The sequence below is a fragment of the Phalaenopsis equestris genome, unplaced genomic scaffold, assembly GCF_001263595.1.
Source record: "Phalaenopsis equestris unplaced genomic scaffold, ASM126359v1 Scaffold000362, whole genome shotgun sequence".
NCBI classification, from domain to species: Eukaryota; Viridiplantae; Streptophyta; class Magnoliopsida; order Asparagales; family Orchidaceae; genus Phalaenopsis; species Phalaenopsis equestris.
In genome coordinates, this window is record NW_018164804.1 from 246742 (window position 1) to 263327 (window position 16586).

A 16586-nucleotide genomic window follows, 5' to 3' on the forward strand; every position below is an offset into this window, starting at 1 on the left:
ATGTCACAAATTCTTTAGTTTAGGTGATTGAATCTCTATTACAAGTGATATATTTATTCTTCGGGATAAGTGTATTACCCGTAGTATTGTATTCAATCATCTAAATTACTTAAATGTGAGATCCGTTTGGTCTCACCTATTTTAAAATTAAAATGTTACTTTTAAAAATAAAAAATGTTATATTTATATTTAAATTATTTTCAAAATCACAAAATCATTCATTTTTTCAAACCAACGAAGTTAAAAAAATATATATATATAAAACGGCTGACACCTCTGTAACACAAAAAATATATATATATATATATAAAACGGCCGACACCTCTGTAACAACACATCCTTTGAGACGCTGTCTCCACGGCATGCCCACCCTTTTGGGTCATTGCCTCCATGGCACACCCATTCTTTTGGGTAACTTTCTCTGCGACACGTCTGTTCCTTAGTTACTACCTCCATGACACACTCCTCACCACTTTTACTGTACAATTATTTGCATTTGCATCTATATGCATGCATTGATAGCGAGTCATGCTCGATAGGTGAGCGACTCCCCGTGTTGGTCTCGATGTTATGCTCCAATATCGTTGAGCAATACGAGCAATCGCATCGAGATTTACACGAGTATGATTGTGCTGAGGATACAAGGGATCTAACTTGTCCCACCTTACATGTTATGGGTCCATATTTAATGACACTTATTTTAAAACTTAAAAAAATATATATTTTTCTACTTATTACATTCATCATAATTTTAAATTATGTGTGTAACAAATTAAATCATATGTAAAGCCAATTCTTTTTAAAATCTATCATGAGTGACACCTTTTAGATCCAATGGATCTTTAAGACGGGGCTAGTATAGCGACCTCGTCAAAGTCATACATACCCGAATACTTTTCTCGAACGCTTAAATGCTAGTTAGGACACATTCTCGTTAGATTGTGTGCTAGGCTAGGACTAAGGTGCAAAGTAGTATTTTCGACACCTATAATTATTGTTCTCTGTTGGATTTGTTGTTCGACTAAGGTGCAAAGTAGTATTTTCGACACCTATAACTATTGTTCTCTGTTGGATTTGTTGTTCTAGTCAAGTGTCACTTTTGTGTTTTTTGGTGTGCTTATGTTTTATATGCATCGTAGTATATCAAAGCATTATTTTGTAGGAAGTCATGTCTATATATATGCACACAACACAAATACCATTAAAGGGGAGCATTTGATGATTTACATTAGCATTTTGTTTGCAGGTGTCATTTAGTTCCTCCCGATAAAAATACACGGCTCACTATACGTTGCAAGTTTGTTGGTTTTCCCACTAACGTTTTCATGTAGGTCGAGTCTTTTTTTCTTCTGTTCTTTTAGAGTCCTATAAGAGTCTTGTATTAGAAATAAGGTATGGACACGAGTTTCAAGGTGTCGGGCGGACGAAATCACGTGACGGAGACCAGAAGCAGTAGACTCGTGTCCCGCATCTTATTTTTAAATCTCATTTATGCATAGAATTATAATTAGACGTGTACTTATGCAGTATTTGGCACCTTTTTTTTTAGATATGTTGTCAACCAGCGACAACCGGTTTTTCGTTATTTTTGGCTTGTTTAATGTTTTTCTTGTATGTTTGCATGCTTGAATTATTCTCTTATTTATTTATAGTTGATCTGGGATGTTACAAAAATTATAATTTAGGCTTATTAAGAACCTTAAAATTATAAATTTTCTACTCAAAATTCTAATAATAAAATATTCAGATGATCAAAATTAATGAATTCAAATTGTTAGGACTTTCAAAAACCTGTTTTATTTTTCTGCATGACATTCGGATCAGTTCTTAAACGGGATGCATAGCATGACTCTCACTCAAGTCATACTAATAGGGTCTCCACATTGGGACTTGAATAAATAACTACATCATTTTGCATATCCCGATGAGAAGGCATGGTGATTCTTCAACTCGACTAACCGAACATACATTTTTACTTAGGTGGTTTTCCAGTATGCTTAGGTCGTTAGAAGCTCCCCGACAGAGACGGGGTGTAAGTCTTTTTGTTGGGAGTGTTTCAAGCTTTGTAGTCGAACCTCCCCTTTCTCTTATTTCCAGCAGAATCTTTGTCATTTCGACAGGTATAAGTTTCACCTCTTGAAGTTCCACCTGATGTCATAAGATAAAGTTTCGTTTATTTGACCTTAGGGCTACCACGGAAGACGTCATTCACGGATTATTAACTAGAGATCATTAGATGTGTTGGGTCGACTATCTTCACGAACATATAAACTTAGGGTCCTAGCGACTTGAGATGATGGGTCTGTAGTACCTTGACTCGGCCACATTTACCTGTTTAGGTATTACTCCTCTTCCTTCGACTACCCACTTTAAGCCTTGTCGCTCCTCTTATTTTCGTTGATATTGTCTTGATAGCTCGATTACCGATGAGTTGTTATCTGTTTGGGATACGTCAATTTGTCATTTGCCCTTATGGTCTAAAAGTTCTTTGACATATCAAGATACTATGTCGAGATGATCTAGTTATTTCTTAAGCTCTGTGTGCCGATGAGCCTATTACCCATGCAGTACTGTGAGAGACGCATTCTTTGCCCCATGGCTTAATGGGAACTTTGAAAACATCGGAATATTTTCCTGCGAAATAACCATCCTTTGATAGTCTTGTGCAGTTGTTACTTTTAATGTAAGCAAAACTCATTTGAATCAAGAGTATTTTTTGACAACCACCACGATGTAGATACATCCCCTTGGTAGTACGCTGGGCCCCAGAACAAACAAACACACATGAATCTCTAGTTGTGGGAAGCATTTATATGCATTCTTTTGCGGATATTTGGCACAAGCCATTTCGGCTCGATTTTGTTCAGACGTATTTGTTTGACCTATACTAGCAAGGTTTGTCGTACAGAAGTTCTCCGCGTTCTTTTTCTTATTTGTCCGCTTTTATCGTGTGTTCTAATTTTCTGGTTCCTCGCTTCTCCTGATAATTCACATGATCCGGAAGATAGACTTATTCGGAAAAGGAAAGTATATGTCGATGGATAAACTGACGAGTCTTTTAAAAATAAAAAAGAAAGAAATGAAAACAAACTTGAAGAAAAAGTTTTATTAAAAATTTGGAAGTAGCATTGAAGATTCTCCAGAAAAGAATGATTGTGACAAAGCTATAGACATTTTAACTCTGTCTTAATTTTAACATATCAAAAAAATGTTAGATATAATCAATATGATGAAAGCAAAGAAGGTATGATACAAGAGTTAACCGAAACAATAATAAGAAAAATAAATATAATTACTAACAAAGTCAATAGGCGGTTACAACCCACACACTAAAAGGGAAACGTAACAATAAAAACAAACAAATACAACTAAAGTGTATCCCAAGGGTGAGGGAGATCAGTGAGGTAGGCTGGAATGGGTAGGTTGAGATGTTGGAAGGTAGCAGATTCAGCAGGTAAGATTTCTAGGGTGTGGATGAGGTGTTGTAAGCTTGTGGGTGGTTGGAACATCAACAAAACAACGAAGGAAATGTGTTGTTGTTAGCAGCAACGAAGGTGGAGGGCTGGGAGAGAGAGGGCAGCGAAGCGGGAGGTCGAGACAGCAGTTGGGAAGGGGGAACTGTAGTAAAACAACAAGGACAGCTGGTCTGGGGCAGATATAGCAGGGAAGTATGCTATGAAGCAAGAGAGTGGTGTAGGAAGAGGCGTTGTCATAGCAGGTACAGCGACAACGACAACAGGTACAACGACGCAACACCAAGTTTAGCGACGACGGCAGGAAAAGTCAAGAATAATCACCACCTCGGAACGAGATACAGCCCGAGCACCACACAACCTTGGATACAACCCTAAAAAAGGAGAAACCCAAGCGTCGATGGTTGTGCGGATAGAAAACATAAGCAAAACTCCAATCTAAAGCCGAATACAACAAATATATAGAATAAAACTAGAAAGAAATGAAAAAAAGGAGGAAACTCGCTAAAAATTGTAAAGGAATTGAAAATGGGTCACTCGGTCCAGTTCTGTGCCGTTTGTTTGAACCAGTGCACAAACGTTTGACTCGTGAAGCGAGAGGTGCCCGCATCATCCCTTTTTTCAATCATTTCAAGCTCTTACTTGGAGTAGAAAAAGAGATCAACTACATGAATAAACTCACTTATGCCTTAAAAAATTAGATCTTTTTGCATATGCAGTGGCATGCATAAGTTCGAACATTGTTCATGTAAAAGGAGATGTCAATCAATATATGTCAAAACAACAAAAGAATACTTGGAAGCTATAAAGTATATGTTACACTACTTAAAAGGTAAAATGAATCATTTGTTGTAATTCAAAAAAACTTATATGAAAGTGCAAGGATTTGTTAATGTTGATTTGGAAGGAGAGCAAGGCATAAAAAATGTACCACTATTGAGTGGCACTTTACAAAATTAGAGAAGCTAAATGTGTTGTCGATCATAGAGGTAAAATATGGAGTGGTTACTATAACTTGCAAGGCAATGATTTGGCTTAAAGATGTTTTAAAGGAACTAAAAAATATGCAAAAGCATGTTGCACTCTTCCATGATAATCAAAGAGCAATCCACCTAGCAAAGAATTTTGCCTTCCACTCCATGAAAAAAATACAAACAAGTAAACTGCGACGTCATTCACAACTTGTTAAAAGAAGATACTTTGTAGCTAAGAAAGAACAAATTAACAGCAAAACTTGCAAATATGCACGCCAAGGTCGTACAAATAAACTAACGCTTTGTGTGAGGCCTCAATCAACCTCCATAAATGTTGATATTAAAATGCCACACCAAGAGAAGCTTGGACATTACACACAAACAATATAAAAAAAAAATTCTGTATCCAAATAGGAGATCATTAATTTTGTTGAGCACAAATTTTCTCCTATTCAAATCTACACAAGATAGATTCAATATCTCCTATTTAATGCAAATATTTGACAAATTATTTTTTGCGGGCTATAAAGATCTTAAAATATTTTAAGTGATCTTGTAGTTGATTCCCTATTTTCTTATCCTTGTAATCCTTCATATATAAGATGAGATTTTGGGGAGAAGGCATGGCGCAATCCATGACAAAATAATAACCGAAATAGGGAGAAAGGGAAGAGGCCCAACTCATTGGAAGGAAGAAGATTGAGTGGAGAATTTGCTGCAAATTGAATGTTCTCTGTTTTAAGAAATTGAGAACAGCAGCCTGTTTTTAGCACAGAGAATAGTGAGGATGTTTTCGATTTTTATAAGGGAAAGATAGAGAAGAATTTAAGTGCTTTAAGCTTCTTAAGATGGGTTGCCTGCTAGGATTGGGAAGCAGAGAATAATCTAAGAATGAATTAAGAAGAGAGTATTGTAGTTTATCTTCTATCCACATCAATATCTCCACTATCAACATCTCTCCAGATTCCTCATTTACCTTCTAATGGCAGCTAGTGGTAAAATAGTTTCACCTCATCCATTATATTAGTGACAAACTTGATGTTTTCTCCGCTTCAATGTTTAGAGAATCTTTGATCTTTTTGTGTCTATAGAAGTAGGTAGATCTCGCCGAATCAAATAAATCTTACGCTAGTAAATATGACTCCGCAGAAATTACTTACTCCTTCATGATTCATTCTACTTTATCCTAACAAAAGCGTTATTTCTCCAATATCTATAAGCAAAACAAAATAAAGTCAAAGAATGAGCACTTGGAAAGTTTCAAAAGCTCCCATCTCTATTTTAAATGTTGTCAGCATAAATTTCACAGTTCGCAAACATATTATCAATCCAACAGCAAACAATGACAGCAATTACACAGTGGAGAAGCTAAAACTACCAATATTGCCAATACAAGTGAAAAGGCTGAAAAAGATAGGCAGAGAGAAGGGAAGTACCACTTTGTTAGATACATTTGCAATGCTGCTTTGATCTGCAATGATAAATTAGCATTCAAACCAAGGAATACACAAGCTAAAGTGGAATGACATGAAGCAAGTAAAGTTCTTGAACATACCAAATAGTAAAATGCAAGCACTACAAAAAAATAAACATTTTGATTCTGTTAAATAGATCAGGTTAAAAAAAAAAAAACTACATTCCTAAGATATTTCCCATCTAAGCTGGTCTTACGGCAACAACTGAAGAGCATTTTTGGTCTCAAGCAAGTGTTGAAACTAAGATCCAAAGTGAGCATGAACATTGATGATAAATGGGGACTTGCTTAAATAGTTATATACCATGTAAATAAGTTTAGTGATAGCATTACAATTATTTGAGATAAGTTTGAAAGCCTGGCATAGTGTAAAGGCCGTGCAAACATTTGTCATTGATGTTTGAAATAAGTAGAAACATAATAGTAAATAAAATATTAGCAAGCACTAACTTGAAATAGAACAATAGAGTGATAGATAAAAGTAATAAATAAATAGCTTAACAACCAATGTTTCATTTTCCTCATGTATCAAAGAAACAGAGGTTACTTGTAACACCCTTGATGGCAAAAGCTTGGCAGGTGATAACATGCACCCTTTGTTAGTCCAGAAATTAAATAAGATAAAATGATGGCTAGTTAGGGTTTGATGTTCATGCAAAGGAGTGCTACTGTTATGCATTGATTGGGAGAAAATGCACCGATGAGAAAGTGCTTCATAGGCTCTAGGTGCTCGGTGTGTAGGTGCAGCCCACAAGCACACAAATGACATGTACTATTTTAAAGAATTATTCTCTTCAGAAATAAAATATTACAAATGAACCTAAAAATTTTTGCTCCCACTAAACCAATTGTATCCATGCATCCAGATCATAGTTCATAAATCTCTAAGCTTGATAAATTAGAGGACTCAATATATAAGAGGATCAAACTATTTATGCTCTCTCTTTTTATTGTCATATCCGAAAAAAAGGTCTTATCCAAACCTATTATTTTTAGCCAATTATGTGCTACAATAAACTTCCTTGGAGCAATAAAAATAGTTCTTCCTGCTCAACAGCTAGATCAAACCAAGCATCTATAATATCCAACTTGTCTTGTCAAATCTTTTTCTTTCTGATAAGAATAGTTTATTCAATTCCCTCTGGAACCATACTTGAGAGTTTACAACATACAGCTAACCATTTGATTCTTTTTACATTCAAACTCGGGTAACTTATATGTGATATCATAATTACTTACCTCACTAAAGCTACCAAAAAAAGCCATCATTAACTATTTATTGTTTAGTCATAATCTCAAAAGAGCCAATATCAACAATCATGACATTGGGACACTATTTTGTGATACTCTATTTTGATACCGGATCTAGTAGGAAGAACAGTGGAACACAAAGACAAACTTTATTAATGTAGAAAGAGGATTACAACTCGATCCAAAAAAGAAATACAATAATAGGCGAATCTCCCGGTTAGGGATGTAAGAAGATGTCCGAAGGCGGTGTTGGCGTCGATGGGATGGTAGGGCAAGATAAGAGATGAGGGGGGTTGTTTGAGTAGTTGTGATGGTGTTTGGTTGGTTGTCGATAGATAGGACAGTAAGGTTGTAGGGTTAGGATGAGTGGCGGTAGAGTGGTGGAGGCGTATGGGGGTGGTAGGCAGCTAGGGGAGAGGTAGCAAAAGGAATCGGTGAGAAAAGATGAAGGAGATTGTAAGTTTAGAACACCACCTCGGAGCAAGATACAACCGAACCATCACATATTGCCGGATACAACCCTAACAAAAGAGAAAAGACTCCACACAGGAGATTAGCATCACAAGTGCCTCTTACCCACAGGGGACAACCATTTATAGCATTCTACTTCTACTAAAAAAGAAGGGTTGGAAAGGACAAGAACATTCCAGAGAAGAAAACACTTAGAAGAAGACAGTGTGGAATACTTGCGAGACAACCTCCCTTAATCGTGAAAGATCGCGGCTTGTGATCCTTCACAAGGGATCGCGGCTCCCGCAAAGTGTCGTGGGGTTCTGGTCCCCGCTGGATCGCCCCTGCTTCGGGCACATACAGCACCCGCGTCATACTTTGTCCACCATTGGCAAAGAAAATAATCAAACCATTTTCACTTTGTAATCTCAATTAAACCACAGCTACATAATCTTTGGCACAAGTATGGAAAATGCATGGAGGGCGGGGCATAGCAGTTGTTAGAAGATTCTACAATCAAGAGAGCGCCTAAGAACAAGTCAGATGGACTTAATGATCCTTAGAGGATTTGAAATTGCTCAAGCTCTGGAGGTGGAGAAAACATTTGGTGAAAGTTGTCGATCATCTCAAGGGCACACATGATGTTGTGCATAAATCAAATAAAGTGGAAAAAAAGTTAATCGATGATGATTAAACACAATTCTTAGGATGTATGAGATTGAAACCTGGAAAGGCACTCAATAGTAGCTAAAGATCTTTGCTTGTGCGCATGGATGTGCAAACAGTGAGAGTAGCAAAAGAGTTTTTCATAGCAGTGAGAGACTTATGTTGTTACTTTGAGGCAAGTGCCTTCTTGGTGAAATTGCATGCTAAAATCAAATTGAATAGGTATGCAAGTGTCTGTATCTATTGTGTACCATTTTATTTTGGCTTTTGCTTGAACGACTAGTCATCATATTTTAGAGGCATTTACACATGTACTACCCAATTCCCATGTATGTACATATCTAACAACTGAATTTTACTTTTTACATTTATACCACCAATTTTATTTGATATCCATCAAAATGCCACCATTTTAACTTCTAAATAAGTGAAACATACCTTCTCATGCATAGGTAAAGTGCAATGTATGTAAAAAATTGAAGTTCAGGTGTTACATATCTAAATACACAGGAATTGAGTGGTATGTATGTAGATCTTCCTTTATTTTATTATAGGAACCATTAATAGTGTTATCTTATTTTCTCTGTACCATGTTGCCATGTAATCTATGCAATTTGACTATTGTATGCTTTGTGTCTGTTGTGTATGCACCAAACCTCATTCTAATGTTTGTAAAAGGTTGACTCTAAGAATTTGTTTTAGATTACTTAACATTGAACAACTTTTGGTGTTACCCTTCAACTTTGTGATAATTGATATTGTTGTATGATTAATAACATTTTACGTAGTTGAAGGATTCAATAATGCAAGGCATTGTTGTCATCCAAGAGGGATGCATTAGTAATTTTATAGCCTATGAATTTAAGGAGATTTCAATACTTGCATGAAATTAAAGTTTGGAATAAATGTTTCCTCAAACTAAATCCTATTATGATTTATGAGCAAAAAGTGTGAAGAAACTTGAAATTTTTTTATGAGACATAAATATCTTACTACGACAAACAATAGAGTTATTGCAAAGAAAAAGGAAAAATCTATCATCAACAATTATGGCTACATAAAATTAAATTGATTTCAAAACAAACACGTAAAATAGGGAAGCTTGAGTTAAGAACAACTACTGTGTAGAAATGATGAGGGGCCGGATAGATAAAGTTACAAATGCTACATAAATTATACTTATCAGGTACATCGTCAAGGAATAAAGAAGCTTTCCTCTTTTGGCATTGAGTGAAGCTAGAGATCTATAGTTACAATGACTGTTGGATATGTATTGCTCTTCCAAGAGGTCGACCCATAAGCATAACATCTAGCTAATATTAGACGCACAGCTACCAAACCTCCTGATTTGTCAAACTTTGACCATCTAGAATGAAGAGATCAAATGATTGGATGTAGACTTAATGAAGTATCAGATTATTCAGCCTACTAAATTGGCTTATGATAGCCTATCATGATGGTTCTGAAGAAAATAGACACATCAAAACAACCATATCATTGCCATGAATTGATGACTTGTTGCAACAACTGAATATGGCAACCATTTTTATCAAGTTAAATCCCAAATCTAATTACCACCAAGGGTGCATTAATGAGATGGACAAATGAAAGACTACCTTTAAAACTAGACAAGGGTTATACGAGTAGTTGTTCATGCAATTCAGATAAGTACTTGGCCATGAAGTTTTATGACCACGTTTGCATGATCTTTATCTTCCAATTAAATTATCTCTTAATCTTCAATAGCTCATAAGAAGAGCACCCGAAACATTTGTGGTGCTCAATTTAGTAGAGAAAAATCAGCCCCATCTTAACCAAATAAGTATGAACTCACTGACAAAATCCATCCTCTATCTTGAATTTGAGGCGGGCAAAGGACAGGTCAGTATTAGTCCTGAAAAGGTGAAAGCGATCAAAGGCTATTCCAATTATGGACAGCGACAATGTAAAGAGTTTCATGGGAGCTAACCAATATGTTCTTAAGATCAACCATCATTTTTCAGTGCTTGACTACTTTACACGTTTTGATCAAGGTCAATGCTAAAATAGAATGGAGCAAAAAAAGCAAGCTGATGTATTTCGCTTGTCGATGAAAACAATAATGTACCCTTGTGTTAGCCTAATCAAATGTATGCTGACCATCTGAATTGGGGAGGGATGTTAATGGATATACTGGGTGTTGTACCAACGCATAATAGGAGACTCATTGCTTACTATTCTGAGATGTATGAAGGCGCTCAAAGAACCAACCAATTTATGTCAATATGTTGATCACTTCAATATTTACACACTCAAATCAGGTTACAGTAGAATGACTTACCTCAAATAATTTAATCTAGTGATCAAGTATAAAAATGAGGTAAACAGTTAACATGCTCTCCTGACGATCTCTAATGCTTTCTTAGTTAAGTATTATCATGCATGTCAAAACTTTTACGCATAAAGTTTACCAAGAGCACTAAAAAATCCATTTATCAAGGGAATATTGGAGGACTTGAAGAGGGCAACTTCTTTAGCGTTTTCCTTAAAAATGTTCTTCTATACAAAAAAGGCCATTAGTGCATGTCAAATTCTATAAATCAAATTCAATGGATGTAAGAGGCAATCACATAGAAAATTGTTGGATACTTCTAAGTAGAAAAGACAATGCAAAACTTCTCAATATACATTTATTGCCCTAAACATGCAGCAAAATCAACCAAGAAGGGCCTTTCGATATCCAGATCAAATCAAAAGTCCAGCGCATTACCAAATTAATGCAACAATTGCATCTTAAACGCCCTAAGAATCCTTTTCATAATAACTGAAACACAATTCTTAATATAACGACGAAGCGATCCGAATACCGCAAGACGAAGAAGGAAGAAACATAAATAGACTTACAATTGATCAAGGGGATCCGAGTTCCAAACACCACCGGGAAAAACAGCGGCGCAAGAAGCGAGAGTAAGATTAATTGTACGACGAGAGAGCGAAACCCTCCATCCGTCAGAAACAAACCGACGGTCGACAGAGAACGGTTCGAAGAGACCATTGCAGACGACCGGAGCCCTAAGGAATGCAGAGAAGGCGAGCAGAAGTGATTAGAGGGAGAACGAAACAATTTGCACGCACATCTATAGAGGAGGGTTCCGGCATTACCCGATCGACAGCAGCCTGAGATCGATGGACGGTTCTCAGTCTTGCTTGCTCGGCCCTTCATTGAATCGAAAATCATGGCAATTGAAGGTGAGCCACGCTCCCCGCACGCCTCATATAGTTTTCTGGTCGCATAATAATTTAAAGCATACCCCATCTGCTGATGTTTTATATTTCTTATTATTTTATAATTAATTAATAAATTTTAATTGCAACATAAAGTTAAACAATATGTTTATTCAAATAAAAACAATGATTGTAATTCCAACAACATTTAGTCCGAATAAAAAAATTAAACGAACCGATTTCAATTCAATGTTTTAATTTAATTCAACAAAGGAGAAACTTTTGGGTATGGCTAACCATAAAGGAGCCGAGCTTGACCGAGCTTGATCGAGCTCAAGCTGGCTCTTGTTCGGCTCGTTTGAAATCAGCTCGTGTTCGAAACTGGCTCATGAATAGTGTGTTCGTGTTCGGTTCGATTTATATATTTGTGTTCGTGTCCGGCTCGTGTTCGGCTCGAAATTGACTCGTTAAAATTAAACTGAAAAAATAGATGTATAGTGCTAGATTCGAACTTGGATCAAATATATGCAAAATAAGACGCATAACCACATCACCGCAAGAGCAAATATGAATTTTTTTTTATTTTGATCTAAAATGAGCCGAACACAAGCAGTTAACACGAGTGAACAAAGAGTTGTTCGTGTTCAGCTCGTTCATAATTCGAGCTTTAAAAGCTTGTTCTCGTTCAGCTCCTTTACTTAACGAACGAGCCGAACATGAGCTACTTAACGAGTCGAACATGAGCAGTTTCGCGAACAACGAGCTTTTTTGACTGCCCTAACGGTAATTATAATTTTTTAGAATTCACTTATCTAAATATTATTGAATGTTTTAAAAATATTTTTTATTTACTTTTGAATTAAAAAAAGAAATTTACATACATACCACAATTTTTATGTATTTACATATCTAACACCCATATTTATTTATTTTTTTAGGTGTCATAAATTTATGAATGAAAAAAGGTGTATTTTTCATTTAAGAAGATAATGATTATGATATTTTTGATTTGATGTCAAAATATATATATATATATATATATATATATATATATATGAGAGTTTAAGTGTCTTATATGTAAATACATAAAAATTATGTGGTATTTATATAAATGTCCCAAATAAAAAAATTAAAAAGAAGGTACTCTTCTTCTCGTGCGGGTGTAACTAAGAACAACCAGTAAGTAACCACAACCAACTCTGTGAGACTCGCTCTGCTCGACTTACCAAGTGGCCTGTGAACTGAGCTTGAAGAACTAAAAAGTCAAACTCAAGCCAATTCCGACTCGACTAGTTTCCTTGTGAGCTAGCTCGTTTGAAAAATAATTAATAAAAGAATATACTAAAAATATATTAAAAATTGAATTTTTTTTATTGAAATTATTAAATATATTAAAAAAATATTTCTTAATAACCATCTTCTAAATAGTGCAAATTTAAATTAATATTTCTTGTCTATTTCATAATTGTTGAGTCTTAAATTATCTTTTAAAAATACACCCCTCGGGAATTAGAGTCGAGAGAAGGAGAGAGATTATAACAGATAGAGAGTTCAGGGGAAATGTCCTTTATGTGCTAATTTAATGACAGATTTGTGTTAATAATCTTGGTGAAGCACAACGGCTATCAATCGATAGAAGTGACTAGTTTTGATTGGCTAACCCAATGGGAAGCCTAGGAGGTGGCTGGGACCGTAAACAAGGTCCGCCAACCGGATACGATGACATCAAATGTCGATCAACCCAAGCAACTGGTCGTCAGATGTGCTAATGCAAATTATGCTCTCTGATTCGAGACTTCAACAGTGCGATCATCATCCACAATTCGATCCCTTTGAAATTCAAGCTGATAGTGTTGGTGCATACAATACTAAACAACCCAGCTCAAACTCTAGGAGTAATGCTCAAGCTCAAACTCGATTAATTAATTAAGCTCAAATCAAGGATAGCTCTAGCCCAACTTCACGTTACAACCCTATCAAAGTTCTTTACATCTGTACCACCCAATACCCATGCATTAACATATTAACAGTCAAAATTGATTCCTATCTTTACGCAAAAATTCAAATACAGTTTATACTTTGTAATTGCGTGGTACGCATGTAAATCTCTCTTTTAATTGAATATTAAACCAGAGAACAGAAAGAATTCAATAGAAGTAAACCTTTGTCTAATATGTACGAATCTATCACTTTATTAACATCTTATTAAATAACATCACACCACAAAAATAAAAATAATAAGTAGCTATCAAGACAAATAATTACAGTTCTGCAAAATCATTCCAGAGAGCTTCAAGTGATGACTGTAGGCTTATCCCTGCCTGCAAACTCTCTCAATTTCGACATGGATAGCGCCAAATCTGGGCATCAAAACGCACAAATGTATCAGCGAAATTGGATATAGCTCAATGTTAAGTTTCATTATAACAATCTTTAGCTTTAAACAAAAAATTTGAAGGTCTCTAAAGATGCATATTATGGTCATAGTCATTAAGAACTTAATGTGAAATATATAAAAAAGAAAATTTTTTCTACAGTTTGTTGCATGACTCACTGCATGCAACTCCCAAAAAGCTTTGAATGGCCACACAATCCGGCTTCCTCTTCGCCTCGTGTCATATTCTGATGTTGCTCGATATGTCGTCTTCTTCCCTTCAGCATGAGTAGAAAAAAAAGGTCCTTGCTCCTCGTAGCCTTTTTTGTTTCACTCCCTTCTATTGCCCCATGTCTTTATTGTCACAAGCGTGCCTTCCTCCCATATCCTCCAAATGAGACTAGTCATCTTAGTGTCTCAAAATGAGATGAATCAATTAGGGCATTATGTTTTTTTTAAAAAAATTATTATGAACTTTCCATTGGATTATATTTTTTCTGCTCACCATGTTGATCATGTCTTCTGCCCCTGAATCCCACATTGTCTTTGCCATAACGTTGCAGTGTCTCTAGCTTCTATTGTTTGCCGCGTGTCAGACGTGTGTTGGGACGTGTCAATATCTGACACTAGTTCAACAAACAAAGACACCATTCCAAAGAGTTTAGGCTTCAAAGAGCTTCATAAATCTTCCCATTTTATTCTAAAATCTTTTAGGATAATTTTGATCCACAATACTTCATAGATTCCTTGGATCTTTGCCCAAAATTCATTCAAATACTAGATTTAGTGACTATTATTTTCTCTTTGATTCTCCTAAGCGATTGGATTATCGCCAAAGAAAGCATGGTAACAGATAGCAGGCCACCTAGTCTAAGCTGAGTCTTCTAATTCTTTCGAATAAAATTCTATTTGTTGATGTGCTTTAAGGCATTGAAAAATTTTGTATTCTATTTGCAGCAGCATTGCTTTAGGACTATGTATAAATTGAGTTAGAAAACTTACAACATAAGCTATGTCTACTCATGTGTGAGCAAGAAAAATAAGCTTCCCAATCAATCTTTGGGCTCTTTATAAAATTTTAGGTGTTCACCTGCTGCTAGAGTTAGTGGCAATAGTCATTTGAAACTTCAGAGAGTTTGCATCCCAAATAAGTTGTGAGATCAGAATTTCCAAACTTATCAGTCGTTTACTTCAACTTTTAGGTAATATTTGAGTCTTCTTAGATCTTTTACTTGAAATTCTTTAGATAATCTCCGGTCATAATAATATCATCCACACACATTATAAATATTATAATTTTGACTAAGTTGGAATTTTTAATGAATGGAGTATGATGTCCAAAGCTTAGTTTGAGGTATAACCTTTCCATAACTTAGATGAACTTCTCAAACAACACATTCGGGGATTGTTTAAGCCCGTATTGTATTCGTGCAATTGTCTATGAAAATAACCTTCTAGATCCCATGTAAGCAAACCAAACATGTATTGGCTTGCATGGGTTCAATCAAATAGACTAACTTTCCCTTTCTTTTGACGCAAGCTTTCACAAATTGAGACCAAATAAGGTAATGATTTTCACTCATTTTGAATGAAGATTAAAGAGTTTGGTAATCACCTATGATTGTTTAATTAGGACTACTAGACTGGTTAACAACTTTCTTATATAGAAGACAATTATAGGTTACTCTTGGTAACTTCTAAAATGGAAACTACTAATTATATTAAAATTAAGGTCCATATTTGTCTGCTTGCATGCATTTATTTCCCTCAAAACCTCAAAAAGATTCCTAACCCATAAGAAGGTCCAGAAATTGCTCACTAGTCCATAAAAATGGACTAACAACTTTGCAATCCCACAAATTACCAAGCTAGCCTCTAAAACCGCCACAAATTAATTCCTTACCTTCTATAATAAATTTGGATTTCAAGGCACATTATCTCTAAGTGACGTCACTTCTACTTATCACCCCAATTAAATTTTAGGGTGCCAATATTTCCAAACCTATAAATATGACAATTTTTTGTTTCAAACATGTTTTGGAAATTAATAAATCTTATGCTTGTATATTAGGAAACTTGATTATATGAAACCTGATAAATGTATTCTCTATATTATGTAATCTAATTAGAAGAGACCTAATTACAGGATCTTTACTCTATTAGAGATATTCATAATATATAGAGATTGGAGTGTATAAAAATGTGTAAAATATATTCTTAATTAAGGTTTTAAATCTATCTATATCGAAAAAATTGACCGACAGTGGTAGCGACTAAGAAAAAAAGAGTTTTTTTACTTCACGTGGTAGAAGAGCAATGCACAACTCGTCGTTTCTAAATTTTCAGCTCGGCATCGTTCCTTGCACTCATCGTTGGAATCTTTCATTCGAATCATTCGTTAGTTTATGTATCTTCGTTCCCACGCATGGATTCGTTTGAATCACTCGTCGAAGACGTAAGATTAGGGCACCGATCAAAGCTTCTTTTGCTTCATCTTCATCCTACGATAGGATTAGGGAATCGTTCGAATCTTCGTCTTTTTGTCTTCAACCTATGATGTCGGTCGCTCGAGGGCCATCGTCCATCGCAGGTGGTCATCTCCTATGATGTTGTTCATCGCGTTTGCTTGTCATTGACAATCGTTGAACTGTTCATCGAGTCGTTCTCCTAAGTCTTGACATCAGTCATCTTTGATGCTTATCCCGCGCTTCAGCTCGTCC

The 16586-nt window shown here is 35.6% G+C and overlaps 2 protein-coding genes across 3 annotated transcripts in view; both read right to left on the minus strand.

Moving 5' to 3' along the window:
- LOC110026294 (polygalacturonate 4-alpha-galacturonosyltransferase-like) overlaps positions 1–11546 on the minus strand; it is a 27684-nt gene extending 16138 nt beyond the window's left edge. Inside the window, exons 1-3 of the mRNA XM_020727177.1 lie at positions 11430–11546; positions 11172–11339; positions 5884–5918 (exon numbers count right to left, since the gene is read on the minus strand). Of these exons, the coding sequence (XP_020582836.1) occupies positions 5884–5918; positions 11172–11339; positions 11430–11505 (279 nt within the window). The 5' untranslated portion in view covers positions 11506–11546. The remainder of the gene's footprint in view (positions 1–5883; positions 5919–11171; positions 11340–11429) is intronic.
- Positions 11547–13638: 2092 nt separating this feature from the next.
- Positions 13639–16586, minus strand: part of LOC110026286 (phosphoglucomutase, chloroplastic) — a 44582-nt gene continuing 41634 nt past the window's right edge. For both annotated transcript variants that reach the window (XM_020727171.1, XM_020727170.1), the window contains exon 22: positions 13639–13852. In XM_020727171.1, coding sequence (XP_020582830.1) covers positions 13785–13852 — 68 coding nt within the window. In that variant the 3' untranslated portion in view covers positions 13639–13784. The remainder of the gene's footprint in view (positions 13853–16586) is intronic.